Below are 27,584 nucleotides of genomic sequence, written 5' to 3' on the forward strand. Positions count from 1 at the left end.
GCTGGGGTGGTTAGCGAGGAGGATAGCTGCGTGTGAGACAGGAGGGGACCCCAGATGCATTTGTTGAGCTCTTGCTGGATGCCTGGAGCTCTCACAGGTCTCCACTGGCCCCATGACAACCCCTCCGCCCCCCCACCCCCACCCCCACCCCAGCCAGTTCGGTGGGGATTGCTCTTATTGCCCAGTGTTACAAACCGGGCTAAGCGTAGCAGCTGGGAGTGAGGCGGTGGGGCCTCGGACTCGGCGTTCGACACCGATGGCCGTGAGATGCCTGTGCTGACTTCAGGGGACACAGGATGAGAGGACTCTGTCCTTGTCTTGCAGAGGCTCCCAGGCTTGGAGGGGGTAGACAATCTCAACCTAGTATGCAAAGCATTACTGGGACCCAGCGGGCGGGCGGGGATCTCTGAGCAAACCTCCCTGGGCAGAGACATCTAGGAGTGGAGGCACATTCCAAGGGGTGCAAAGGTCTGGGTGCATCAAACAACCCCTCCACCCGGGGAAAGAGGGAGGGGGATTGGTGGATTTGGGCAAAAGATGGGGTGAGCAGGCAAGGTGAGCGCTTTTTTGGAGGAAGAGGACCCGGTGGGGCGGTGGAGGTTTGCTCCAGTGTTGGGGGGGGGGTCCCTGCCACGCCGGCCCCCTGGGAACCGCACTCCCCAGGCCCGGCTGCGGGGGAGGAGGGACCTCACTGATGGCATCGCTGCTGGCTCCGGGGAGGATTATCTATTTTAGCAACCGGGGAGGGCGGAGCAGGGAGCGCCCAGCCTGTGCTAGAAGCGCAAACAAGCAGCGCGGAGGAGCGCGGAGGAGCGCTGAGCGGCGCCGGGCGCTCGGGCATTGGGTCCCCCGGCCTAGGGCAGGCGGCGCGATGCTGGCTGTGTCGTTCAAGTGGCGGCTGGGCGTGGTGAGGCAAAGGCCCAAAGGTACGGGCCCCCGGGGGCTAGGGGTGGCCCTGGGTCCAGCTGGAGGGCGGCGGCCGCGGGGCCCCCTCCCCGCCCCGTCCCCCCGGGCTCCGCCTTCCTCTCGGTTCTGGGGTCTCCGTCCGGGAGTCCGTGCTCTGCCCTGGCCGGCTCCCCGAGTCTCCACCTCTCCATGTCTTTGTCTGAGTCTCCAACTCCAGCTCTTCGGCGTTCTCTCCGCCTCCGTCTCTTTCGGGGTCTCTCGCTGTCGCTCTTGGTCTGGTTCTGCCTCCTCTCTGCGTCTCTCTGACCCCCCTCGGGTCTCCCTGCGCTGTCTCCTGCTCTGTTCCGGCGTCGCTGGGTTCTCTCCTGGTCTCCCTGTGACCGTCCGCCTCGCTTGACTTTTCTTTGCCTTCATGGCCCATGTCCTTAATGACTTTTCCTTTTCTCCTGATTCGGGGCATGGGGCTGCGGGTGGAGGTGGACCAGCAGAGAGAGGAGTGTGTGTGTGTGTGTGTGTGTGTGTGTGTGTGTGTGTGTGTGTTTGTAGGGTGAGCGGCTGTGTGTGGGGAGTTGGCGCTGGGGGGCTGTGGGCAAATTCAGGACTGGGGCCCGAACGAGGCTGAGCTGCAGAAGTGACTCTGGCAGGGCGGGTGGGGAGGAGCGTCTGGAGCGGGGAGCCCAGCCCTCCAGGCCCTGTGACCCCAGGCCTCTTCGTGTGCACGTGGGATGGGGCGGAGGTCACGGATTCGCAGCCTCTGTGCTGCCTGGCCTCAGAACTCAGGATAATGGTACTTTTCAGAAGGATAAGAGTAGCTGACTGTGCCAGACATCGCGCTAACCCTTTAATTCCTCACTGTGGCCCTATCCTCACCCTGAAGGTTCACGGGGGAAACTGAGGCCCAGAGAGGTTAAGTCACTTGCCCGTGGCCACACAGCTGACATCCGGAGGGTTTCTCAAGCCAGCTCTGGAAACTGTCGGCAGCATCTTTCTCCAGACTCTAAGGGGCCTCCATGGGCGGAGCGGCTGCCTCAGGAGTGGCCAATAGATGGCAGGGCCCGTGGGTTGGCAGAGTGGGGCCTGCACTGGCCCATGGGCCACTTGCTGGCAGTCTGACATCCCAGAGGCCACTGGAAGCCCCTTCTGTGGGGACAGAGTAGCCTGGATAGGGACAGGATCTCCCCTGGGGCTTCCCAGACGCCCCTGTGCTGGGACCACCCCCAGGGGAGAAGCCCTTCCCCCATCAAGGCTCTTGTCATCTGGTTTGGGAGCACAGCGCCCCCACCCCGAGAACCCAGGGCGGTCCACCCAGGCTGGAGGGATGGACAGACCCAACCTGACCTGCTTCTGATCTGAGTGTCCCCAGATTTGGAGAACAGCCAGCTTCATGCTGCGGATCAGGTTCTGGGTCTTGGAGGTGCAGAAAGTGCTTGAATTGTCCCCGACAGACCCAGTTCTCACTTCCTGTGTGGCTAGCTCAAAAGCTCAGTTTCCTTGTCGATAAAAGGCACCCTAGGAAAGCCCACCCTTCCGAGACTGCAGTGATGATGTGAAAAGATTGGGGCGGGGCCCGGCACCCAGGAGACCCCCTGGGAATCTTGAATTTCATCTTGCCGTCTGCAGCCCAACTTCCTCCTCCCCCCCTCCCTTGCCCCCACCCCACAAACACAGGGACCCCAGGGTGGTTGTGTCTGGGACCAGCAAGCCCTTAGCGGGAAAGAAGCGAAGAAGGCAGAGGGCAGCACGGCCTGATTGCCGGAGGACACACTGCGCTGACCGGGGCCGGGCTCCGTGGCCCCTTGCGAGTCCTTTGGGGGCTCGAAGGAGGCGCAGGGACCTTGCTCACCTGTGTTGTGAGCCGGCACACCCATCTGAAATGGGAATTCTCGGGAGAGACAGATTCAAGAGGTTGTGGGGGGAGGGGAGGCGTTTCTTCTTCTTTTCCAAAACATTTTTTTAAATGTGTGAGGACACGTCTCTCCACTTCCAGCCCATATATTTTTTAAAATAGCAAACCTAAAAAAAAAAAAAAAATAGCAAGCCTATTTCCCATCTCTCCTGGATAAGACCCCCAAGTTCCTCACCTTGTGATTGCTTAAGGGGGGTGGTCCCTGGGCCTCATCCCATCTGCAACCTCTCCTGTGTCCACCAGACTGGGATTTGAGGCTTGGCTTAGACTGAGGAGCTGTGCTTCCTCCCCGGGGCTGGGACTGGGGAAAGCTGGGGTTCAGACACAGCTGACACCGCATTTCTGCCACAGCCTGAGAGGCCAGGGGAGCCCCTGCTTGTGCGCGCCCGGCGTTGGGAACGTCTCCAGGATGCTGGATACTTAGTGTCCCCCCACCCCGCCCCCCTCCCACCTCAGTCCTGACAGTGGCCTTGGTTTGTGCATCTGGGCAGTGGGGGGCGGGGGCAGAGGCTTGGGGAGGCGGTGTGGGGGGGCGCCCGCAGAGGTGCACTCTGACCTGAGTGCTGGACCCTGAGCTGAGCTGGAGCCTCTAGAGGCATAAAACGGTTACTTTCAAGTCAAAGAGTGAGAAAGGTAATTTGATGTCTGCTGATGTGAGGGAGGCATGATGTGCAAGTCTTGGCGCCACGGGCCGGGTTTACGTCTCAGGTGTGCCACCAGGGCAAGTGCCTTCACCTCCCTGGGCCCCCGTTTTCTCATCTGTGAAATGGGATTAACATTGGACCCTTCCCCTCTGAGTGGCTGCGAGGACCACTGAGGTCATACGTTCAAAGTGCTGGGTGTCACTTGCAGTTCCAGACTCAGCGGGCTCAGACCCAGGGAGAGACGACGTGCAGATGATGTCAGGGCGTGGCGGGGGTGGGGGGTGGGTTGGTGGGGGGATGGACAGGGTCCTGTTCGTGCCTGCAGAAGGAAGCAATGATTTTCTTGTGAGAGGAGAGGAAGCTCCCAGAGTGGGGTTTTTAAGGATGAGTAGTTTTCTAGACAGCTATGGGAGAAAGAGAGGATTTGAGCAAAGGGAACAGTTTGCACAAAGACCTGCCTCAGAGGAGCGGTCAGCCGACTTTGGTCAGCACGAAGGGTCTGGGACGGAAGGGAGCCGGGGCGGAGCAGGTGGGAGACCGTGGAGCTTGGACTCTCTCCTGGGTGCGGGGGACGCCTTGGAGGGTCCATGAGCAGCAAGGAATAGAGGTCAGCTGTGAATGTTAGGACGGGCTCTGGCTTCTGAGCAAACCACAGGCAGGGATGTGGGGAGAGAGCTATGGCTGCAGCGGGGTGGAGGGGGAGTTGATGGCTGTCGAGGCAGGAGAATACCCTGAGACATCCACTAATTCACGGGATACCTGCTGAGCCCCAGTACGTGCCACATACTATTCTAGGCTCTGGGGGTACAATAGAGAGGAAGACGGACAAAAATCCCTGCTCTCGTGGAGCTGACGTTTCTAGGAGGAGCGGAAGGGGCGTGAGGGTGAGTGGCTAGTGGGGTGCACTTTCACAAAGGGTGTGGGGGGAAGGCCACACTGAGATGGTGACCCTGGGACAAAGCCCTGACGCAGGGGAGGGAGGGAGCCAGGGGACTGTCCAGGGGAAGAGTGTGGCCGGCAGAGGCCGCAGCTAGTGCAAAGGGCCTGGGGTGCGGACGGGTTGCGTGTCCCCAGGCCGGCGAGGCTGGAGCAGGGGCGCTCAGGGCGGGTGGTGAGGAGGACCCTCTGCTGAGGCCCCTGCGGTGCTGGGGAAGCCAGGGGCAGCTCAGGGATGACGAGGTTATCAAAGATAGCGGTCCCCCCGCCGGCTGAGCGGGGCCTCTCCTGCGCGCGTGCCCTCCCGAGCTCCGTCCGCCCGCGCCCCCCTCCTGGCGCACATCTGTGATGAATTATTCACTCCTTCCTCTCCCTCCATAATGAGTCTCTCCTCTGTCTGCCTCTCGCCTCCACATCCGGCTCCTGGTGCTTCTCACACTGCAGCAGCTGTGCTGGGGGTCTCGGATCTGACTGTCAGTGTGGAAACAAGCCTTCGGCCTCCAGCACCCAGACAGCAGCCCACACCCCCGCACCCCTGCCCCGCCCCACCCGGCCAAGTTCAGATCAGCAAGGGTGTCCAGAGTCCCCGGGGATTTCTCCCTTCCCGGGGCGGGTCGGGGGGAGAGGGCCAAGGATCAACTCTCAGCCCTGGAATAATTCCTGGAACCCCCGCAGCCAGGAGTGAACCTCTCTGGACCTGTTCTTTGTTCCCCAAGCCTTTACTGAGCACTTGATGTTTGCCAGGTACCTGTGTACTTTCTCACCCTGGCGACAATCCTGTGAGCTGTGAGCTAAATTGCCCCATTTTACAGGTGAGGAAACTGAGGCTCAGGGAGGCTGTGACTTGCCAACTTTCCAAGGTCACACAGCCAGGAAGGAAAATGTGGTATCTGTGTAACCCCCTGCCCCCCTCACCCCCCGCCCCCCCCTCCCCCACCCCCAGGCAGTCTGACTTCCAAGCCCAAACATCTCACCATGGGCGTTTTCCTCAGTGGTCAGTTATCTGGCCTCCCAGCCAGGATCAGGGGACCCCTCAGCGTGCAGCTACTAGCCTGTCTTCCTCAGGCTCTCCCCAGGTTGTCCCCCCTTCCTCTGCTCCCCCCGCCCCAGGACGGCCCTGCAGAGACAGTGACGGGTTCCCCCAAGGGTCCCCCTCCAGGCTGAGCAGTGGCGTCACCCACCAACACCAGTGCTGATCGGGTCAGCCCGTGAACCAGTGTTGTCTGTTTGTCGGCTTGGACGTTCAGTCCAGGAGGACCATCTGCCTGTCCTAATCGCCCCGATGATTGTGAAGGCTGCTGGCCCCTGTCTCCTCCCTGGGGAGACAGCCTGATGGAGCAGAAAGAACCGCCATCGGACAGGAGACCCCACTGCCTGTGGTCTTGGAGCGCTTCCCTGTTCCTCCTAGCCTCAGTTTCCCTCTGTGCCCGCATGCTGCTCCCCCGGGGCTGGAAGTCTCATCACCCCACTTCCCATATCCGCCGATTGCTCTCCTTGGGCTGACCTTGTCCCTCCAGCCCCCGCGTTTCACTGACTCGGCCGAGGTGACGGTGACTCATAAGTGCATGTGTGGGAAGGGGGGCGGGCACCCACCCAGCAGCCTCTTAGAGCCACACAACTGGGGCTGCTGGGGTCCCTGCAGGTGACCTTGGGGACAGTCCTTGCTCATCACCGAGGCTCGGTCCCCCGGTTGCAAACCAGTCCGTCGAGGAACGCTTGTTTGAGGTTTGGAAATGGCCAACATGGCTCAGTGGTAAAGAATCTGCCTGCCAATCTAGGAGATGCAGGAGATGCAGGTTCGTTCCCTGGGTTCAGAAGCTTCCCTACTGGAGAATAAAATGGCAACCCACTCCGGTATTCTTGCCTGGACAGAGAGAGGAGCCTGGCGGGCCACAGTCCCTGGGATCCCAAAGAGTTGGACACGATTCAGCGTCTGAGCACACAGGGTCCTTTGGAGCCCAAGCTGGGGACCGAGGTGAAGGGGTCCCAGGCTGGCGAGGTAGGAGCTGGGACAGCCCCCAGAGGCCACAGGTCTGGCTCTTGCCCCAGCCCACACATGTACCCCCATTTTACACCTGAAAGGTTGAGGACAGTTTTGCTCACAGTCACCCAGCCAAGTCAGGGGTGGAGATAGGACCTGAACCCAGAGTCCCCTCACAGGCCCCCACGCTGCTGCTGCTGGAGGAGGGGGTGCTGGCAGGAGTGGAACGTTTGGCATCCCTTAGCCGTCAGGCTTGTCCGGAGCAGATGGGTGAGGAAGAGGGGGGCATCCGGTGAGTTGACAGTGGGACTGAGGGATGCCCCATTGGAGACCCAGATGGGACACAAACCAGCTGGAACGGCCCCCAAGAAGTGACCGCAGGGCAACCTTGGAGAGCTTGCAGGATTTTGCCAGGCAGAGGAGGCATTAGGGCCAGCTCATTCCTGGGGGACAGATAGCGTGAGGGCTTGGAGGTGGGAATGGAGGGAGGCCAGGTTCCTGATACCACTTGTCAACCTCCCAAGGATTCTTCCTAAACAGCACTGAGGGAGCCGGGGAACATGGGGAGCCTCAACTGGCCGGGAGCAGGCACTGACCCAGAAATCTCAGAGTCAAGCCTTGTCCTGAAATAAGTGGCCTGTGCTAGGGGCCACCCCTGCCCCACACCTCCTCCAGGGAGTCCTGCTGCCTGGGTCTCACTGGCGTATTCTCAGCTGGCTGTGAGACCTCCTTGGTGGTGGTGGTGTTCAGTCACTCAGCCACGTCTGACTCTTTGTGACCCCACGGACTGCAGCACACCAGGCCTCCCTGTCCTTTACTATCTCCCAGAGCTTGCTCAAACTCATGTCCATTGAGTTGGTGATGCCATCCAACCATCTCATCCTCTGTCGTCCCCTTCTCCTCCTGCCCTCAATCTTTCCCAGCATCAGGGTCTTTTCCAATGAGTCGACTCTTCGAATCAAGTGGCCAAAGTACTGGAGTTTCAGCTTCAGCGTCAGTCCTTCCAATAAGTATTCAGGGTTGACTTCGTTTAGGATTGACTGGTTTGATCTCCATGCTGTTCAAGGGACTCGCAAGAGTCTTCCCTAGCACCACCTTTCAAGCATATTGGAATCCTACCGACCTGGGGGCTTATCTTCCAGTTTCACATCTTTTTGCCTTTCCATACTGCTCATGGGGTTTTGAAGGCAAGAATAGTGAAGTGGTTTGCCATTCCCTTCTCCAAAATTTGCCTTCCCAAAGTCTCTCCCTGCATGAGCTTGTACCACTAATGAGTCCACAACAGCAGGATTCTCTTTCAACTAGTCCACCAGGAGGACACAAACTAAGATAAGACTATCGCACAAAGCCCTTTTGAGAATGTGATGGGCTGAGATTGAGGCTTTGAAGTCAGACACCTGCCCCTGTCTCCTGCCCCTCTGGACTCCAGTTTTCTCATCTGTAAAAAGAGGTGGTCGTGCCAGCCTCGTGGGCCCGAAGCAAATGCCACTGGACGTTAAAGGCACACTGACTCCCAGAGGGGATTGAGGAGCCTGGCCCCAGACTTCGTGGTGGTGTGGGGTGTCGATGGCCTCCCGCTCCTTCCAGGCACACACCCAGGAGAGACCCTCAGGGTGGGAGGGGAGCTGGTGGGTCCCCACTGGGACCACATCCAGACTCTGAGCTGTGGCTTCTCCGGCCAGGGCTCTGAGGGCGTGACCTGGGTCCAGGCCCGACCCTGAGTCTCTGCAGGCTGGTCCGGGGCAGGGCCCAGAGGAGCCATAGGGAAACAGGCTCCAGCTCAGGATAACAGAATGACTCCCTTCCTGACAGTCATTCAGGAATAGGGCAGGCTGCTTGTGAGGTGGTGAGCTCCCACTTGTGGAGGTATGCAAGCTCTACCAGACAGCAGAAGGGCTTCCCGCATGAGACTGAAGAGGGATGAATGATGGGTTTCTTTCCAATACAGCAATCCAGGGGTTATTTATTTCTCAATTATTCATTCAGCAAACACTTACTTAGCTTTTACTTTGTATGAGGCCCAGCCCTGAGCATGGGGTCAGAATCAATGAGCAAGACAGTCCAGGGTCCCCTCTTTAGTAGAAAAAAACATGTGAGCAAATGCATTGAAGGAGAGGCTGGGAGAGGGTAAAGAGGACCCACCTGGTGTGGTCAGGGTGGGCTTCTTGGTGGAGGTGGCATTTAGGTTGGGCTCTAGGGATGCAGGGGGAAGGGAGTTCCAGGCAGAAGGAGGAGCCCATGTAAAGGACCCCAGGCGGAAGCACCTGATTCGGATGATCTGACCCTCGGCCCGTCCTGGCAGGGGGCCCTGGCCAAGTCCCTTCCCCTCTCTGAACCTCAGTTTCCTCTTTGTAAGAGCGGAGCGGGAGTGCCCACGTCAAAGGGCTCTTGAAGGGTTCCACGAGACACTGCACTCAAAATGGCAAAGCCGTGTGTAGATGCCCTTTCTCTGGGGCATTTACAGGACACAGAGGGTACCGCTTGATCCAGAGGTGGGACGGTGGGAGTCCAGTGTTAGCCACAGGCTGAACCCACCTGCCTCTCCTCTTGGTGGCTGAGGGCACAGGAGGAGAGCTGCGCCTGCCCCTCCAAAGCCTCGTGGGTCGCCAGTCCCAAGGGGACGTCGTGGTCCTCTGGGTCCAGTTCTCTCCACGCCCGCTCTGCTCCCAACAGCTCGGTCATGTGGGAGGGCCCTCCGCGTGTCCTCCTGCCAGCATCTCGTGGAGGGGGCTGAGGAGAGCCCCCCTTCCTTAAGTGTTATCGACAAGGTGCCAGGATGCCCCAGTCAATTCATTCTCCCCCTAAAGGAGGTTTCTGGCTGTTAGGACTCACCCCCTTGCCTGTCCAGCCCACCTGCTCCTTGGGGGACCTCTGACCTCAGCCACACAGGCTGGTGCCTCTCCCTGTGATACTGCGCGCCTTCCCCCTCCCGCCCTTTGCCCAGGCTGTCCCTCTGCCTGGAATGCCCTTCCTGCAGCATCTCGGAGGGTTTGGTTCCTGCGTCCCTCAAGGCTTAGCCCAGACACCGCCTCCACCAGGCAGCCTTCCCTGATGCCTCCCCGAGCGGCCTGACTCTTTGGCCCCCTTTTGTTATATTTCGGCTCCTGGTTGGTCCTCGTTGAGTGTGGTCCCTTCCACAAGAGACCCCGATGTTCTGCATTACCTGCGATGTTCTCGGCACAGAGTGGGTCCTGTGTGGGCGGCAGCTGGGCCTCGGACCTGCATCTCTTGACTCCCAGCCCAGGGTTCTCTGCAAGGCTGGACAGCATGGCGGTTGGGGAGGGCACTGCCGTGGTGTCCTTGGCACCCTGAGATGAGGATGCATGACGGGGGTGAGCCCTGACCGCCTACCCATTTATTTGCTGGTTTTGTTCAGGCAGCAAGTGGGCAGGTACGCAGTCTGAGTGGTCCTTGTGGGGAGGGTGACTGAGGGTGACTGAGGTCAGCCAAGGCTCCACCCCCACCCAGGGCTCTCTCAGCTCCCAGTTCCGTTACTTTTCTAAGGAACTAGGCTGACCTCATCCCTCCCTCCCTCTAAAACCTTCCATGGCTCCCCAGTATCCTCAGGAGAGAACTCCAGCTTCTTAACAAGCCTTTCAAGGCATCTATTTATTTTTTATTTTTAATCCCAGGCTTCAGCGGTTGAGCTAGATTCTTCAGTTCATAGCGCACTTGGTCCTGGGCCAGCCTGGCACCCGCTCTGGTTATTTTATTTTTTCCTCCCTCATGCCCTACCCCTATTCCCAGTTACCGCCCTGGAAACCTTCACTCTGTGAAACAGGTCTTTACTCTGTATGCGCCCTTGGGCACACGTTGTGCTTTATGTATGTTTTTAGTTTATAAACGATATTACAGGGAACTCTCATAATCTTTCCTGCCTTCTCCTGGCTTCCTTTCTTCCCCTCTGTCCTCCTTCCCTTCTCCTCCTGCTCTTTCCTCCTCCTTTCCTTTCTCCCTTGAAATCGACACTATATTTCTAAGCCCATCCACGTGGCTGCGGGTGGGGTGTGGCCATCATGTTACCTGCCCCCTCCCCCAGAATGGAGGTGCAGGTCATCTTCACAAACGGCATTCCCCTTACTGCCCTTTACGGTTGTCCCGTCGCTCAGTCGTGTCCGACTCTTTGCGACCCCATGGACTGCAGCACGCCAGTTTCCCCTGTCCTCCACCATCTCCCGAAGCGTGCTCAAACTCATGTCTGTTGAGTCGATGATGCCATCCAAGCATCTCATCCTCTGTCCCCACCTTCTCCTCCTGCCTTCAGTCTTTCCCAGCATCAGGGTCTTTTCCAATGAGTCAGCTCTTCACATCAGGTATTGGGAGTTTCAGCTTCAGCATCAATCCTTCCAATAGTATTCAGGACTGATTTCCTCTAGGATGGACTGGTTGGATCTCCTTGAGGCCCACAGGACTCTCAAGTGTCTTCTCCAACACCGCAGTTCGAAAGCATCAGTCCTTTGGTGTTCAGTCTTCTTTATGGTCCAGCTCTCACATCAGTACATGACTATTGGAAAAACCGTAGCTTTCAATACTGGAGGTTGCCTACCAGGGGAGAGGGTGCTGGGTCTCTCCTGGCTGCCTCAGTTTACCCCGCCAGCAGTGCCCCTGCCCCTCCACCTCCCCGGTGGGCACCAGCGCCTGCTCTCGCCTGCGTTTCTCATGTTCATTGCCCTGAAGAGTCCAGTGGGAGAAGCACTGCTTCCCCTTCACCTCTCTGCTTGCCAGTGAGTCTCGCACGCATTTGCATTTTCTTGCATGCATTTGGGATGTTTCCTTTAAGCTCGGCCCCCTTTCCTTTTTCTTCCTGTTTTGCATCGCGATGCATCCTGACTCCAGGCTTCTGACCTCTCCCCTCCGCCCTCACCCCTGGCAGGTCCCCAGACTCACACTGCTGGTCACGAGGAGGGAAATGGGCTCAGAGCAGAAAGGGACTGGGACTGGCCTGAGGCACGGAGAAAATTGGCTTCCCAGTCTCCTGCCCCTGAGGCGCCTGGCCCTTCCTGCTCTGGTCCCCCCATGCCATCTGGACCCTGGCAGCCCAGCCCCTCCGGCTGCTTTTTAGAAACAAGTCAGATCACTCAGGACCCTGTTTAGAACCCTGCGGCGCCTCCCTTGGCACCGCACCCAGAGCAGAATCCCAGCTCCTCTCCTCCTCCTGCTTCCCTGACAGCCCACACTCACCCCGATTTCTCCCGCAGCCACCCTGGCTCCTTCCCAACCTGTCTCAGCCTAGAGGCACCTCCTCTGGGGGCTCCCTGACCCCCGCCCGCCTCCTGTTGTCCTGGCCCCCGAGCCCCAACTCCATCACTTACCTGTACTTGTGGGTTTCTCTCCTTTGGATGCTTCTCTGCTGGCTCAGACAGTAAAGAATCTGCCCGCAATGCGGGAGACCCAGGTTCGATCCCTGGGTCGGGGAAATCCCCTGATAGAAGGGAATGGCAACCCACTCCAGTATCCTTGCCTGGAGAATCCCATGGACAGAGGAGTCTGGCAGGCTACAGTCCATGGGGTCACAAAGAGTCAGACACGACCGAGCGACCAACACTTCTACTCCTTTGATCTCTGTCCTTCCCCCAGAGCAGCAGCCCGAGAGGCAGGCTCACACCTGCTCTGGCCTCTTGGAAACCTGGTGCCCAGCCTAGTTTCCACAGTCAGTGGGTGCTCTCGGGTGACCCAGTGACCGGAGGGGCGGGGCAGGGCCACGTCCACACTGACCGCCTCCATGGGTCCCGCGCTCCAGAGTTTTCCGGGCGTTTTGTCTAGTCGCCGAGTTTCTCAACAAAGCCCCGTGAGGACAGACAGCTTCATCATTAAGAGGAGGAGCCCGAGGCTCCGGGGCCCCTACACTGTAATCGCCCCATGGTTCTCCTCCAGGAGGGAAGCTGTTGCTGGTATCTTGCATGGAGGCCAAGAGGGAGCCCCAAGGAGCTTCCCCGTTTGTGTCCAGACCTGGGCAATGGCCCCTTGGCCTTCCCTAGTCAGAGGGCGGAGAGAGACGCCCCAGGAGCAGCAGCTTGGGGACCCCCCCCACCCATTTCTCTTTCTTCCTGTATCCATGAGTGTGCATTTCTCAGGAGGGCCTGCAAGTGGGGTGTTTGTGTTGACAGCATCAGTGGGGCCTGGGTGTAAATCCCCTCTCAGTCCCCAGACTCCGTGAGACTCAGAGCAAGTGGTTCCATCTCTTTGGGCCCCAGCTTCCTCACGTCTGAGGAATGCGGGTGAAACAAGGAGACAGGTGTGAAACGCTGAGGATGTGGCCGGGCACAGAGCTTCTCTGTGGAGGGCCCGCTGCGGTTCCTCTCGCCTCCCGAGCCTCGCCCTTCCCCATCTCTGCACACAGCCGGACGTGCTTCGCTCTCTGAGCCACCGGAGACCACCTTGCCCTCCAGGCCTGGAGGGAGGCTGGGGTGAAGGGCACTGGGGACCGGCAGGGGTCAGCCTGGGGGCCTACATCCTGGGCACAGCCCAGGTGTGGATTTACCCTGGGTCTCAGTGTCCCCACCTGTGAAATGGGAACAACAGTGCCCACGTACGGGAGTGTCTGACAAGAGGAGAGGGGAGTGATTGTCTTGGCCTGGCCCTAGGGGTGGTGTGAGGAGAGAGGGAGGGAGACCAGGAGGAAGAAGCAAAGGAACAGCAATAAAGGGTTTATCTCTTGTCCTCGGATCGCCATCTCTGCATCCTTCCCAACCAGACTTCATTTCCGCCCGTCACTCAGAGTGTCTGGCAGCTCTGGACATGGTCCGTCTGCATGGTGATGACGAACCAGCCCTGGGGTCTGAGAGGAGGGACAGAGGCTGGGGTCCAAGCCCCACTCTGCTCTGGGGGTGGGGGGCTCCGACATCACCTTCTCTGGGTCTCTGTTTTCCCATCTGTGCAGCGTGCGGTCAGTTCCCACTCGTGGCAGGGGGGTCCACTGTCCCTGGGTGGGTGGGGGTCAGCAATGCCGGGGTCCTACACCACATGGCATCCGCCAGCAGCGGGGCCGTGGCTCGCTAAGAGGCTTCAAGAATGCTCTGCAGGGAGCGGTCAGGAGGTCAGGAGGTCAGGGCGCTGGGCAGACCTCCTAAGGTCTCTGTACCCTCGCTTGTCACCAGTGGGGACGCAGTTCTGACAGAAGTGATTTGCCCGGAATGACAAGGTCCTCGGGTGGTGGAGCTGGGGTGTGGACCTGGGTGCGCCTGGCCTGCGTGCTCAGCCACCTTGAAGTCCCCCTCCTCTGGCCTCACTCGTCACGGCATTGGGATGAGACCCTTGGCAGAAAAGTGGGTTCATAAATGCGTCCTGAGTCTATATCTGGACTCCCTAACCCTAGAGGGCGGGTGCTGTTATCATTCCCCTTGTGCAGCTAAGGAAGCTGAGGCCCAGAGAGGTTTGGACACATGCCCCAGGTCACACAGCAATCGATTCTTTGACTGTCCCATAAAAGCTGAGGATGCGGAGGCGTCAGGGCCTCTCCTGGCCATGGAGGGACCGCCCGTCAGCTCAGTGGCCCTGCCTCCTTCCCCAGGCTGCCCAGTCGCCCTCCCGGGTCCTCCACGGTGTTGGAAATGCAGAACACGCAAACCCTGTGACCATGAGCGCCTGGCGGCCCGGGCCCCCCGCAGACCTGGCTTCTCGCCACAGTGCACGCCCAGCAATCTCGGCCTCTTTTCCTCTGCTTGCCCGAGCCCCGGCCGCAGTGGACGAGAGGGCTCATCTCCGGGGCATGGCCCCGCCACAGTTCCACCCGCTCCCAGGTCCCAGAAGGGCCCTTGCTGCTCATCCCCAGGCCCTCCCCCTCCTCCCTCGGGGGCCGGTGTTCTGTGTCTCCCGTCCTCGCGGAGCCTCCCACACCCTTGCTCTTCAACCATCTATGGCTCCCACTGTCTGCAGGGTGAAAGTCTGGCTCCTGATACAGCACTTCTTAAACTTCTTCCGCATCCTCTGGGGAGCCTGTTGAAATGCCGATTCTGGGTCAGCAGGCCCAAGGAGCCCTGAGAGTCTGTCTGCCTTTCTGGGGGGGCTCCCGGTGGGGCCGGGGACACTGATGCAGCTGGCCCTCAGCCTGCGCCCAGAGGAGCGGCTGTCACCAGCCCTCCGTGGTCTGGCTCCATCTGCGTCTCCCGCCTGGTCTCCCCCTTGTCGCACGGCACTCTGTTCATGGCCCTTTCCTTCCCATCCTCCACATTCAGGCTCAAAGACACCTTCTCGGTGGACCCCCTCATCTCACCCCCACACCTTTTATCTTGAGAGACATACAGCTGCGCCTTTAAGCACAGACCTCTGGGACTTCCCTGGTGGCCCAGTGGTCGAGACTCGCTCCTCATGCAGGGGGCCCCAGGTTCGGTCCCTGGTCGGGGAGCTAGATCCCACATACCACAACTAAGACCCAGCGTAGCCAAAAAAATAAAAAATAAAAGTACTGCCATCTCTATGTTACAGGAAAAATAAACAAACAAAAAGAAGCAGTTCTCTAAAAAACAAAAACGAACAGACCTCATAGGTGTGAGCCTGGCTCTACCCTTACAGCTGGGTGACCTCGGGCAAGTCAGTCAACCTCTCTGTGCCAGATACTCATTTCAGCCCTACCTTGTTCCAGAGCGGACCGACAGTTGCTTGCCAACCCACTTTTTGGATAAAGTGAAGTGAGACGTGCATGGTGGGCTGGCAGGCACAGAGGGCGGTGGGAAGATGCTGACCCTCGCCTGCGTCCTTGCTGGCGCCTTGCAGAGCAGGCTCTCGGAGAATCGCTGCAAGGAAGCTCTCCCATAACCCGCGGCGTGACCTTTCCAGCCGCTCCTCGTCCACGAGAGTAAATTCCAAAAGAGCCGCGAGAGAGACAGAAATGTGGCAAGGGTTCAGACCTTCAGCCTTAATCGCTCATTTAAATGCATGTGTTCGGAGAGCAAATATTTTCTTATGAAAGCGGGTGAATGGAACTCCAGAGCCTTGGGCACCATGCCGCCCTCCTCCCTGAAGGGGCTGTAGGTGGGGGGCGGGCGGGGAGAGGCTGAGGGGCTGGGAAGAGCTGTGCCCCTTCCAGCCTGCTGTGCAGCTGGGCTGCTCCAGGGTGGGTCTCGGTGCCCTGGGGGTGGTCAGGGCCTTCATCGACAGCCTGATCGTGACGGTTGCAGGGCACCGTGGACCCCACGGAGAGCCCACAGCCCCTCTCCCAGCAAACGCCTCCCAAATCAGGTTCCTTCTCCGACCCTGCCACGGCTGAGACCTTGGCATCTCTGTTTGACCTTTGACCTCACGGCCGGCCCAAGGCACTCTGCCCCTGGGACGGATGAAGTCACCCAAACAGGAAGGCGCCCTTGGGAGGTGGGCATCAGGCAAGGAACGTCACCTGTGGATCCAGGGGTGCAAGTGACCCCACCCACACACACTCAGAGTCCGGGTTTGTCCTAAAGGTGCCAATAGGGTGGGGCTGGCAGGAGCCGGTGTGGGCAGCCCAGGAATTGTGGGCTGGACTCTGTGGTGGGCGTCCCTGCTGGGGAGGAACCTCAGATGAAGCCCCGGGTTCCCAGCCGCGGGCCACACCCTCCCATTTGCTGCAGGACCCAGGGACACTTGAGCCCGCTTGTCCCCTCGCATCGGAGCGCTTCCAGGGAGCCGAGACCTTGTCGGTCTCTTTCTCTGCTCATTCAGCTGGCTGCAACATGCGATTCTTTTCCAGGCTGTTGACACCCTGAGTGCCCATCCCCCATCCTTCTCCCAGCACCTCTGCGGCGTCCAGCATTGGTGGGTGGGGAGCGGGAACAGCTGGAGAGCTGGAGGGGGGCCCAGGGGTCGGTCAGGGTCGTCAGGGCCATCCTGAGCTGGTGCAGAGGAAGCACCCAGGAGGTGCCAGCCTGAGGCCCAGCGGGGGCTGGAGTGGTGACCAGCTGCCCCTGCCCGTCAGACCGGAGCTTGCTCCTGACTTTCTCTGTCTTCCCACACAGCTGGGGGGATGTTCCGGGTAACAGGGCGCTGGGCTCGTCTTCCCCAAGTCCCACCTTCGGGGAGAGGAGACGGAGGCCTGGGAGAGGAAGCTGGAATGTCCGTGGGAGGGCCAGGGGGCTCTGAGTGTGAGGGTTTCTACCCTGAGACCTGCAGACGCACCCTGGCCTCATTCAACGGCTGCTTTTCCTCTGCCTTACTTCCTGGGAATCCTGTGCAAGATTCCACTAGAATCTGCTACTTAAAAAAGTTTGGAAGACGCTGTTCCCGTTTTCCGAGTGGAAAAACTGAGTCTGGGGCGGGCAGCAGTCACTCCCCAAGGTCCCCAGACGAGTCAGGGGCAGAGTTGGCCCGGGGGTCTGTCTGCCTGGGGGCCCTGGGGGCGGCCTGCCGTCTTCAGAGACCCCCTGCCCAGACTCGGAATGGGTGGCGGGGGGTGGGGGTGGGGGGTGGTGTTGAGCCCCGTCCAGGAATCAGCCGTGACGACGGCCGTGTCCCCTTTAAGCAGAGGGCCGCCCGCTGCAGTGGGTGGATGCGTGCCCAGCCAGTGGGAGCCAGGAGCTCCCCTCCCACGGCCCCTCCCTGGGGAGGGCGAGGGAGGGAGCGGGTGGCACCGGGGAGACAATAGCAGACATGCTGTGTGGGTTCAGCCGGGAGACCCCTGGAGAGGCGGGTGAGTAGCGGGGGCCGCAGGAGGGGCGAGGGGACCGAACCCACGGAGTCCTCTGGGACTGCCGCCCAAAGAGGGGCCAGGCCTGGGACGGCCACTCCCAGACCCAGGGCGGGGAGGGTGGGCGGGGGCCGGACGCCCGGCGGGTGGGCAGGTGGCGGGGCTGCCTGTCTGCCCCGGCCCTGGGGGGCCGAGTCTGCTGGGCTGTCCTGCCCCAGAGGGCAGCGCTCCGGCCTCTGGTGTGCCCCAGGGGGGCGCGTCCCGCCCCTTGTGCCCCGCGGGTGCCAGGGTGCTGTTGGAGAACTCCTGCCCTGCTCAGGGTGCCCCTGGCCCGGGGGGTCGACTGGTCGGTGGGAAGGAGGCGGGGGCAGGCAGGTATCGCTCAGCTGGCACTCTCCTGGGTGGCTCCGGGGCGGGACCCTGGGCGGGGCTCGAGGGCCACCAGCTCACCCTTCACCCGTGCCCTGAGCAGCCCCAGCGATGCCTTCCCATATTTGGCATACTCCTGGTGTCACCTCCGTGCAGTCGCTCCCAGGGTAGGGACTCTGGTCCCAGTGGACAGATGGGGAAGCTGAGGGTCAGAGGCTGCCCCCAAGACCCACAGCGACCGAGGCGGGATTGGCACCCAGAACTCTTTTATAGCAGAGCTCCCTTGACCATGCTTCTGAGGGCCCAGGAACTTAGGCGCTCGCCTCCCCCCACCCTGCCCCCCGACATTGCAGATGGCAGAGTTACCCCCAGATAATAATAATAATGCAAATAATATTAGTAGCTGACAGCGGTTGAGATCGTACCCTGTGCCAGATTCTTTTCAGCGCTGTCTCTATGTTTTCTCATGGCGTCCTCACACCGCTGTACATTCAGGACTATTAATTTCCCCATTTTATAGTTGGGGAAACCGAGGCAAGGAGGTGTTAAGTGACTTGTCCGGGGCTACGGCTGGGATTTCACCTGCTGTGATCTGCCCTTGCCCCCTCCTGGCAACTCCACGCCTCTCTTGGCTTGGGCACATCTGTCTTCTCAACATCGGGCTCAAGAAGTGGGGGTCACTTCGTCCTGCAGTGGTCAGAGCCAGAAGGGCGGTGGTGCCCTGAAGCCCTCACCTGGGGCAACGTGGAGGAGACATCTCCCCCCTCTTCTTGGTACTGTGGTCTCTGCCCTGGACCCGCTTGACCTTAGCCCCAGGCTCCTCACTGGCCTCCTGGACCTCCCCTCTCCCACCCCCTCCATGCTGCCGTGGGAGGGGTTGTTTTTTTTTTGGTAATACTCAGATGTGATCATAGCTTCTTATCCTGGTATCCAAGGCCTTTCATGATCTCCCTGGCTTTTTCCTATCTGAATGTCTTCCTTGACACCCCCTCCCTTACGCCTGCGGACCCCACCGTGGTCTCCTCCCCGGGTCACATCGCTTCACGATCACCCCCGTCTCACTTGGTGTCAGCACTCAGGCTTCTTCTTAAAAGGAAGAGTTCAACATACGGCTTCAGCACAGTGCGATCCAGGTGCTCAGCTAACATGGTTAGGACCCCAGGTCTCTGCCTCTTCTTTGCCTCTTTTTGGGCAGGCTTTATTTCCAGGCAGACTCCTCTCCTTGAAGTGCCCAGGGGACCCCTAGTGCCTTTGAGGCTAAGGATATTTCCAGCAAACGTCCCAGGGCTGGTTCCCATCAACCCGGCTTGGATCACGTGACCACCCACTGGGCCTCTGGCCACATGCCCTCTCTGGATCCTGGGGCCAAGGGCGACCAACAGGTGGCCAGTCCGTGCACCCTCGGCATTTCTGAGCGGGCTGCAGGGAGAGCCAGGCTGGCGCTTGGGGCCTGTGGGGCGCAGTGCCCAGGGCCCCTTCTCCTCCCCGATGGCCTCTGCCACCACCAGTCCTTTCTCAGGCCCATACCCTGCTGCTGCCGTCTTGGTGCTGGAAGCCTTGTTCACCCCACGAACCCCGAGCCCTGCAGGAAGGGGTGTGTCCCGGACTGGGGCGCGCAGTAGGCTTGAAAGCAGATTTGGGCAGGAAGCCCCACGCCCCACAGTGTCCACGCTCCTCTGACTGCCGGCCGGCCACAAAGTGGGCTTTGTCCCAGCTGGGAGGCTCAGACAGGGTGCGTGTGTGTCGGGGAGGTGGGAGGGACCCTCTGCCACGGCCTGAGCTGCCCACTCCTCCGGGGGGGGCCCCTCACCAGAACTGCCTGGATCCTCGGGCAGGCCTGACCTCCTGCTTCTCAGCAGGGCCGTGGCCGTGGGGGGAGGGGGCGGGAACCGCAGGCCCCAGACTGTGGAGGCCAAGGCCTGCAGACCCAGGGAGACTTCGGTTTGCCTCCTGCCCCTGCCTCTTCCTGATTCCATGACCTTGGACAACTCACTCCACCTCTTTGATCCCCATTCATCTAATATGTAAGTGGGAATTGCGTTTCAAATGATTTACTGAGCATTTACTGTGTGCCAGACTCTCTGTGCTGGAAATAGCAGATAGACAAAAAACTAGCCCCCCAGGGCTGACATCATAGTGGGCTGGGGCAGATAGTAAAGATCACTAAGTTAAAAGGGAAAAAAAAAGTGAGGTCTGTTAGGGAAAGAAGGCCATGGGAAGTGCCGGAGGGGTGCAGGGTTCAGGTGTAAATTCAAACAAGCTGCTTGGGGAAAATGAGAAGGTAACGATTCCACAAGTTCCTGAAGGAGGTGAGGAAGGGGGCTTTGTGGATGTCGGGGAAGGAGCATTCTGGGCAGAGGGAACAGCCAGTGCAAAGGCCCTGGGGTGCTCTGGAAGCTGGGTATGGGACAACCATTGCATGGAGTGGAGCTGGCCCAGGACAGAGCTTTAGCAGGTGAGGTCAGGGAGGTCCAGGTCGGTCAGTTGTGGGGAGCTCTTTTGCTTTGATTCCCTGCTGGGTGAGCTGAGTCTTCACTGCTCCTATTGGTGACCTGGTCTGGGGGTCATGCACTCCGATATGGTGGGCTTCAGAGGGACGTGGGACAGCGCAGATCCGGGAGGCCACGGCCTCTCTTGAGCCCCTGCTCAACCCCACATGATGCCGGGGTCATTGCGGTCCCCTAGAGGGGGGCAGGAGCCAGAGTGTGGGCTCAGGGTCCAGTGCTGGGGGCCCCGCACGCCCTGTGGACGGGAGATTGCGGGGCTGGCACCCTCTCTGGTCATGTTCAGCCTGTGGGTGCCCGAGCCCTAACGTGGGGCTCTTGGGGGCGGGCGCTGCCTCCCCAGGTTCCCCTCTTCTGGCGTCTGTTGCCCTCGTGTTTGGTGGGAGAAGGCAGAGCTGGTGATTAAGGATGTGATCTGCTGGGGGCCAGAAGGACCAATTTCAGTCTGTCCTCTGCAGCTTCCCGGCTGAGTGGTCCCTCTGGGCTTCGGTCCCCTTGTCTGTAGAAGGGGATGCCTGCGAGCTCTCGGAGGAGTTAAACACATCAGTGCCTGTCAAGAGCTTGGAGCCGGCCAGGCACCGGGCTGATCAGCTCCGGTTTCCTTCGTCAGGTGCTTTATTATTTTTTTTTCCTCAGTCCTTGGCTCCAAGTGAAACAGGTGTCTGCTTTTTAAATCTATTCATAAATTTCTTTTTGTTTCCCTTAAAAACATGCGCTGAACAGAGCAAGGGTCACCCGTGGCTGAGCCAGTGATCTCTCCACGGCCTCTGGGGAGCCCTGTGAGCTGTGGGGGTTGGGGCTATTGCTCTGAGGTCAGCCTGCAGCTGGCTTGGACACTCCTCCATCCGGCTGTCTGCCCGGGTCCAGCCTGCCAGGGCCAGAGGGCGATCACTTGGTGGGTCAGGAGTGCCCGAAGGAGCCGAGGCTGCTTCCAGGAGGGCCACAGGCATCACCCCCGAGTTGAGTCCCCCCAGGACCGTCATGGAGCGAGGGGAGGAGGCAGGAGCGGCCCATGGCTAAGCCACCTAGGAGCTGTGTGACCTTAGGCAGTTCCCATAGCCTCTCTGTGCCCTGGTTTCCTCATTGATAGCGTAGGAATGATCATGGCATCCACCCACCTGTGGATATGTGCTCAGACATTCACTCGTGTCCGACTCTGCGACCCCATGGACCATAGCCCGCCAGGCCCCTCTGTCCATGGGATTCTCCAGGCGAGGATACTGGGGTGGGGTGCTATTCCCTTCTCCAGGGGATCTTCCCGACCCAGGGATCGAACTCGCGTCTCTTAGGTCTCAGGCATTGGCAGGCAGATTCTTTATTACAAATGCCACTTGGGAAGCCCCACATGAGGATAAAGTGGTAATAAGTTACAGCGTCTTAGACTACGTACGGCCAGAGTTCCAATCCTGGCCCTGCCCCTTACTGTGGGAAGTCACCTAAGCTGTTGTGCCTCAGCCCACCCCCCCACCCCCGCATCTGTAAAATGGGAATAGCGATTATCCCACCTCAGAAGGTGATGAGGATACATGAGATAAAACTTGTGAAGCCCCTAGCACCACACTGGCACTTAATCAGTAGGAACTGTTACCGTTATTAACAGGAAAATCTTTCTAATGAGGTGAGTGGAAAAGCCAGGGAGAGAACTTAACATGCGTCCTGGCTCCGGGTACCGCATAACCTCACGGATTCCTCCCACCAGCCCGCAAGGTGGGCACCACCACTGTGCCAAGACTTGGAGAGGAGAAGCGACACGCTCCAGACCCCTTAGCCAGTCGGCAGCAGGTTGAGGCTCCGGACTCCATCCTTTGCATCGAGCCGGCAAAGCCTTCGGAGCTGGGGCCAACCCCGGCCAGGTTCGGCAGATCACTTGGCGGGGTGCAAGCGGCAGTGGGTAACTGTGCGCTGCCGTGGTTGGACCCAGAGACGACCGGGGCCCCCCTTCTCTCCACTGGCACTCAGGCCGGGCTGGCCCTGCTGGTGGCTTGCAGTAAAGGCCCAAACTGACCCTCCGCCCGGGATCTTGATTTCCCACTGGCCCCTCTCAGATGCCGAGTGCGCCCTCCTCGAGGCCTGCAGAGCCAGAGGTCAGCCACGCCCCATCCACAGCCCCCCTGCCCAGCCCCAGGCATGGCCCCAGCCCCTCTTCCGCTTATAGGCGGGACCCTGGCAAAGGCAGCTTAGCCGGGGGCTGACTTCCTTTCCACTTTGTCAAAGCTCAATAGCTCCCTGGGGCCCCAGAGAAATGGAGATAATGAAGGCAAATTAGCACTGCTTTCAAGAGAAATGAAATAGAAAAGAAGCCCACCCACCCGGCCCTGCAGCCTGGGGCCTGGAGACCACGTGTAAGGTCTGTGCTCCGCATGGCATCTCTCCCTCCTGCCCCCCACTTGCCCAGCCCGTTTGCTGGATGGGTTGGCATCACTGCGGAAATGAATTTCTCTCTGAAGCGAGTTCTTACAGGACAGATTGACTGAAGGCAAAAGCTCATAATTGCCCATTGCTGGAAGGAGGAGACAGGGAAAAAAAAAAACAACACCCAGATAAAAATATCTCTGTTTTTTATGCACGTTTCCAGCTGAAAATTGGTGGGAAAGATGTTTTTGAAAAGCCTTCATCTCTAAGCATATAATTACCAGGTCCCGGAACAAAAAAGAGAGAGAGCCGAAGAGAGCAGGCGTGTTCTCTGAGGGAGCAGGACTGGGGTCTGAACCCTCAGAGGGTTTTCTATAAATAAAATAATTCCCTCAAATTCTCCTGCCTGCGCTGGCTGGAGCCAGCGATGGGAGGAGACACCCCCATTTCACAGAGAAACAGAGACTCAGGTCACACGGTTAACTAGTAATTCTGGCCCTGTCCTGGTTTTTGCTGTAAATGCCGCCTGTTTCCCCCTGACCTGAGGATGTTTGTGAAAGTGGGGGACGGGACGGTCCCCTCTGAACAAGCATCAGTGTACATTGTAGCATTCCTTGTGGGTGCCTTTCTGAAAGTGGCAGGGGTCTTAGGTACCCAGAAGCCCCTTATCTGGCAGTCAGCTGTCCTGAGTGGCCTCAGCTCCCAAGAGAACTCATCAGGGCCACACCCTAAAATGCATGTGCCTTCCCTAAAGAAGAGCCGCTTGTGTCCTCGCTTACTGCCTGCTGACCCTTTGTCCACACACAGTTGTATGTGTCTCCGTTTGCATCGCACGGCCAGACGCCTGACAGTTAACCCAAAGCCAGCAGACGCACCCCCCCCCGCCCCCCCCACCACCAAGCCCTGTGGCCGGCCTCAGCCGTGAGAAGCGGGCCATCACAGCCCAGTTTGGCACCGTGTCACTCACTGGAGCAGAATTTGAATGTCGGGATGAGGAAAGCGCAGAGAGGTGGTGTTGACGACTAACCACAGAGATACCCCAGGAAACGGAGCCTCTGCTTCAGCAGCTTCTGCCTCAGAGTCAGCCTGAACCCATTGCCGTTCCTCTGCCCTCTTTGAGGTTCTACAGCTCTGAATTTGGCAAACTTGACTCTCTGCTTTCTTGTCCTTAGATCTTCTCCCCCTTCCCCTGTCTCCGGGCTCCCAAACTTGGAGCCAGCAAGCGTGATGCAAAGTGAAAGCGTTTGTTGCTCAGTCGTGTCCGACTCTTTGCGACTCCAGGGACTGTAGCCCCAGGCTCCTCTGTCCATGGGATTCTCCAGGCAAGAAGACGAGTGGGTTGCCCTGCCCTCCTCCCAGGAATCGAACCCGCGTCTCTTAAGTCTCCTGCATTAGGCAGGCGAGTTCTTTACCACGAGCACCCCCTGGGAGGCAAGCTTACCTCAGGTCTTCCCTGGGCAGCCCAGGAGAGAAGGATTTTCCAGTGGCGGAATCTAATTTGCACGGAACAAGACGTTTTAATTCCAGAATTGCCCACATTGAAATATCAGAGATGTTCACTGTCACGCAGCTGATAGAACCCGGTGTTTTTAATTTGATTAGCTCAGAAACGTCTTGTTGAATCTAAATGAAGTGTGAATGAGGGAGCCGTAATAGGAGGCATTATACTTAATGGGGTGTTGCCTGAATCCGTGGCTGCGAATGTGAACACGGGGCCTGGGGTGGTGAGCAAAGCTGCTGGGGGCTGACTCCAGGGGCCCTGGAAAGGACTCTGGGCTTAACTGCGGTTTGATTTGTTAGACTTCCCACCTTCTGGCAAAGCCAGGGAAGCCTGTCCCCAGTCTGGAGAAACCGTTTCTCAATGGTTAGGGCTGCAGATGGTGAAGGTTCTCAGGCTTGCTTAGTCCTGGGTTGAGCCCTGACCCCAGGCTGAACTTGACCCTGGCCCAGCCTGAGCCCCACCCCTGATCTAAACCTTTGATTCTCAATGAGGGGCGGAGTGGGGGTCGGGAGACAGTATTGCTCGCCTCGGGGACACGGGGGTGTCTAGTCATTTTTGGTTGTGATGATGGCGTGGAGCGCTGCTGCCCTCTAGTGGTTGGAGGGCAGGGATGCTGCTAAACATGGTGCTTACAGCCCGCTAGGCTCCTGTGTCCATGGGGTTCTCTAGGCAAGGATACTGGAGTGGGTTGCCATTCCCTTCCTCAGGGGATCTTCCTGACCCCGGGATCGAACCTGTGTCTCTTGTGTCTCCTGCACTGGCAGGCGGGTTCTTTAGCAAAAGCCTGGGGATTGTACACGTGCCTGGAGGTGGGGGGCGGCCCCAGGGGCGGCATGGGAGAGCCACCCCGCGTGAGGGTTTGCCAGTTGACCTGACCCAGCTCTGTCCAGGAATGAGAAGGGACTTGGAGAGGGAATGTGAAAGAAAAAAAAGAACCTGGTCCAGGGAGCCTGGAGCACGGGGTGGGGTGGACAACGCAGCCAGGTGTCTCCTGGCTTTTTGCAGAAGCTGCCTTGGCTGAGGGCTGTGTGACCGTGGGCACGAGTCGTCCGTCTCTGAGCCTCAGTTTCCTTCTCTGCATGTGGAATGATGGCTGTAGAGATGGCGAATCGCTGCGTGGCAGAGAACTGCCCAGACTGTGGTGGGCGCCCCAAAGCGTGTTACTTGAGAGAAGAGATAGCGTTGCCCTTGCGGGGAGAAGCCATGAGGCTCCCCCAGCGCGTCCCAGGCAGGGCTGGGGAGAGGAAGGAGCCCCTCAGGGGCCGCATCCACAAAGCGGACGCGTGCCCAGGCAGGAGGGGTTTGCCTGATGGAAATGGCAGGGCAGCTCAGGGCCTTCCCTCTGTTTGCCGCCTGCAGACAATGGGCCTTACACCAAAGGAGGCAAGGACTCCGGAGGGGCTGACGGGGCCCTGGCGTGCCGCCGGCAGAGCATCCCAGGTAAACTGCCCCCTGCTTCCCCTTTCTCTCTGGAGGCACAGAGAGCTCCGGGCGGGGGTCAGACCACATCAGTCGTGTCTGACTCTTTGCTGCCCCCTGGACTGTACCACCAGGGTCCCCTGTCCTTCACCACCTCCCGGAGTTTGCTCAAACTCTTGTCCATTGAGTCGGTGATGCCATCCAACCATCTCATCCTCTGTTGTCCCCTTCTCCTCCTGCCTTCAATCTTTCCCAGCATCAGGGTCTTTTCTGATGAGGCGGCTCTGTGACCTTAGACTAGTCCCTTAGCCTCTCTGATCCGTAAAAAGGAGACGATTTCACCAGCATCACACAGCCACACGTGGCTTACCCAGCGTCCGTTTTATTTGTCCTGGAGCCAGGGGCTCAGAATTTGCCCCACGCTGCCCGCTCACCCCCTCTCTGTTGGCAGAGGAGTTCCGAGGGGTCACCACGGTGGAGCTGACCAAGAAGGAGGGCAGCACGCTGGGCCTGACCATCTCGGGCGGCACCGACAAGGATGGGAAGCCCAGGGTCTCCAACCTGAGGCCTGGGGGACTTGCGGCCAGGTGAGAAGCCTGGGATTGGGGTGGGGGGCGCAGGCAGGAAGGGGGCCGGGCGGAGGGGAGGGGGGCCTGGGGCCTCGGCCGAGCAGTGAGAGCTGGCTGTCTGTGGAGGAAGGGCTGGAGGCCGCTTCGTTCCCTTTGCTCCGGAGCCAACCCGACCACAGCGTCCCACGCTCACCGCTCACGGTGAGCCTTCCCACACGCAGAACCCTCTGCCCAGAAGGCCCCTTCCCTAGACATCCTCCTCCTCTTGTGTGTCTGACTCTGTGCGACCCCACGGACTGCAGCTCCTCTGTCCATGGCATTCTCCAGGCCAGAATACTGGAGTGGGTAGCCTTTCCCTTCTCCAGGGAATCTTCCCAACCCAGGGATCAAACCCAGGTCTCCCACATTGCAGGAGGATTCTTCACCTGCTGAGTCACAAGGCAAGCCCAAGAATACTGGAGTGGGTAGCCTATCCCTTTTCCAGCGGATCTTCCTGACCCAGGAATCAAACTGGGGTCTCTGCATTGCAGGTGGATTCAGGTCCATGAAACCTGGGAGTTAGCCTCTGTGTTACTGCCCTTCTGGGCCCAGGAAGAGCTTTAAGGGATAGCAGGCGTGGCCACTCTGTAGAGCTCTAACTGTGAGGGTGACACCCCGCAGGGGGGAAAGCAGGCAGACCAGCATCGGTGGGGCGGGGGTTTGGGGGGCGGTGGGGAGAAGGCCAGGCCTGGGCGTCCCCCGGATCTAGGGTAGAATCCGCACTCTCCTACTCACCCGCCCAGTGACCCCGTACCCGGCCTGCCCTCTCTGAGCCTCAGTTTCCGCACCTGTAAAATGGGGCCGCAGAGACCACCAGGCTTCCGTGGGCGGGAGGATATGAACGCCAGCGTCTGTTACCCGGCGCGAGCTCTGGCCTCCTCTCTCCCAGGAGTGACCTGCTGAACGTGGGTGACTACATCCGGTCAGTCAACGGGATCCACTTGACCAGGCTCCGCCACGATGAGATCATCACCCTGCTCAAGAACGTGGGCGAGCGTGTGGTGCTGGAGGTGGAGTTTGAGCTGCCCCCGCCCGGTGGGTGCCCTTGGGCCGGGGACCTCCACCCCGGCCTTGGTCGTGGGTGGACATGGCTGCCTCCTCGCCAGCACCTGGGTGGGGGGGCGGTGGGGCCATGCCCCCTCGGGTGGGCAGGACCTAGAGGCTGGCCACCAACAGCCAGGCCGTTCCCGGGGCTCCGCCTGCAAATGCAGTGCGCTGTCCCCAGGAGGTGGCAGGTCCCTTATCGTCGTGCGTCCTTCGTTTCCAGATGCTTCTCCCCTGGGGGGAAGGTTTTAGGAATGACGCTGAGCACATCGGTCCCTGCTCTTCCCATACCGTACAGTGGCCTGGGGTGTTTTAGCGCAGCTCTGAATTTCCAGAGTTGGTCTCAAGTCTTGAAATCTGACCAACTGTCTGGAATTGAGCTCGGGCCTCAGACTGCCAGCCAACTCAAGCTGGAGTTCTGCCGCTGTCTCCGTGAGAGCCCGGGCCAGCCCGCTCCCCTCCCTAAGTGGAGGCCTGAGTGGGCTTCCGGGAGGACGGTGCCTCCAAGCCTCACCTGTCCTGCCTGTCCAGCGGGGTGGGGGGAGTTGGCCTTTCCTGCAGTGTCTGTGGCTGGCCACCCGCCTGTCCTGGAACGGACCCTGGGGACAGCTGCCAGCCTGGTGATGTGACTGAAGGACTCAGCAGGGTCTCCACTTCTCCCCAGCCCCCGAGAACAACCCAGGGATCATTTCAAAGACAGTGGATGTCTCCCTCTACAAGGAGGGCAACAGCTTTGGCTTTGTCCTTAGAGGTCAGTGTCAGAGTCACCTTTGTGGTCAAGGGACGGGAAGGCTGACGCCAATTCTATGTGTTTGCTTTG

At 59.5% G+C, this 27,584-nt stretch overlaps 1 protein-coding gene across 8 annotated transcripts in view; it reads left to right on the forward strand.

Moving 5' to 3' along the window:
- Positions 1 to 799: 799 nt before the first annotated feature.
- GRIP2 (glutamate receptor interacting protein 2) overlaps positions 800 to 27,584 on the forward strand; it is a 60,158-nt gene continuing 33,373 nt past the window's right edge. For 6 of the 8 annotated variants that reach the window (XM_043886493.1, XM_043886498.1, XM_043886495.1 and 3 more), the window contains exons 1-5: positions 800 to 926; positions 25,053 to 25,133; positions 25,564 to 25,699; positions 26,610 to 26,755; positions 27,429 to 27,515. In XM_043886493.1, coding sequence (XP_043742428.1) covers positions 872 to 926; positions 25,053 to 25,133; positions 25,564 to 25,699; positions 26,610 to 26,755; positions 27,429 to 27,515 — 505 coding nt within the window. In that variant the 5' untranslated portion in view covers positions 800 to 871. Of the gene's footprint in view, positions 927 to 16,896; positions 16,971 to 25,052; positions 25,134 to 25,563; positions 25,700 to 26,609; positions 26,756 to 27,428; positions 27,516 to 27,584 lie in introns of those variants that run through there. The other 2 variants (XM_043886494.1, XM_043886497.1) reach the window with 1 other exon arrangement.

The sequence above is a fragment of the Cervus elaphus genome, chromosome 24, assembly GCF_910594005.1.
Source record: "Cervus elaphus chromosome 24, mCerEla1.1, whole genome shotgun sequence".
Classification (NCBI taxonomy): Eukaryota; Metazoa; Chordata; class Mammalia; order Artiodactyla; family Cervidae; genus Cervus; species Cervus elaphus.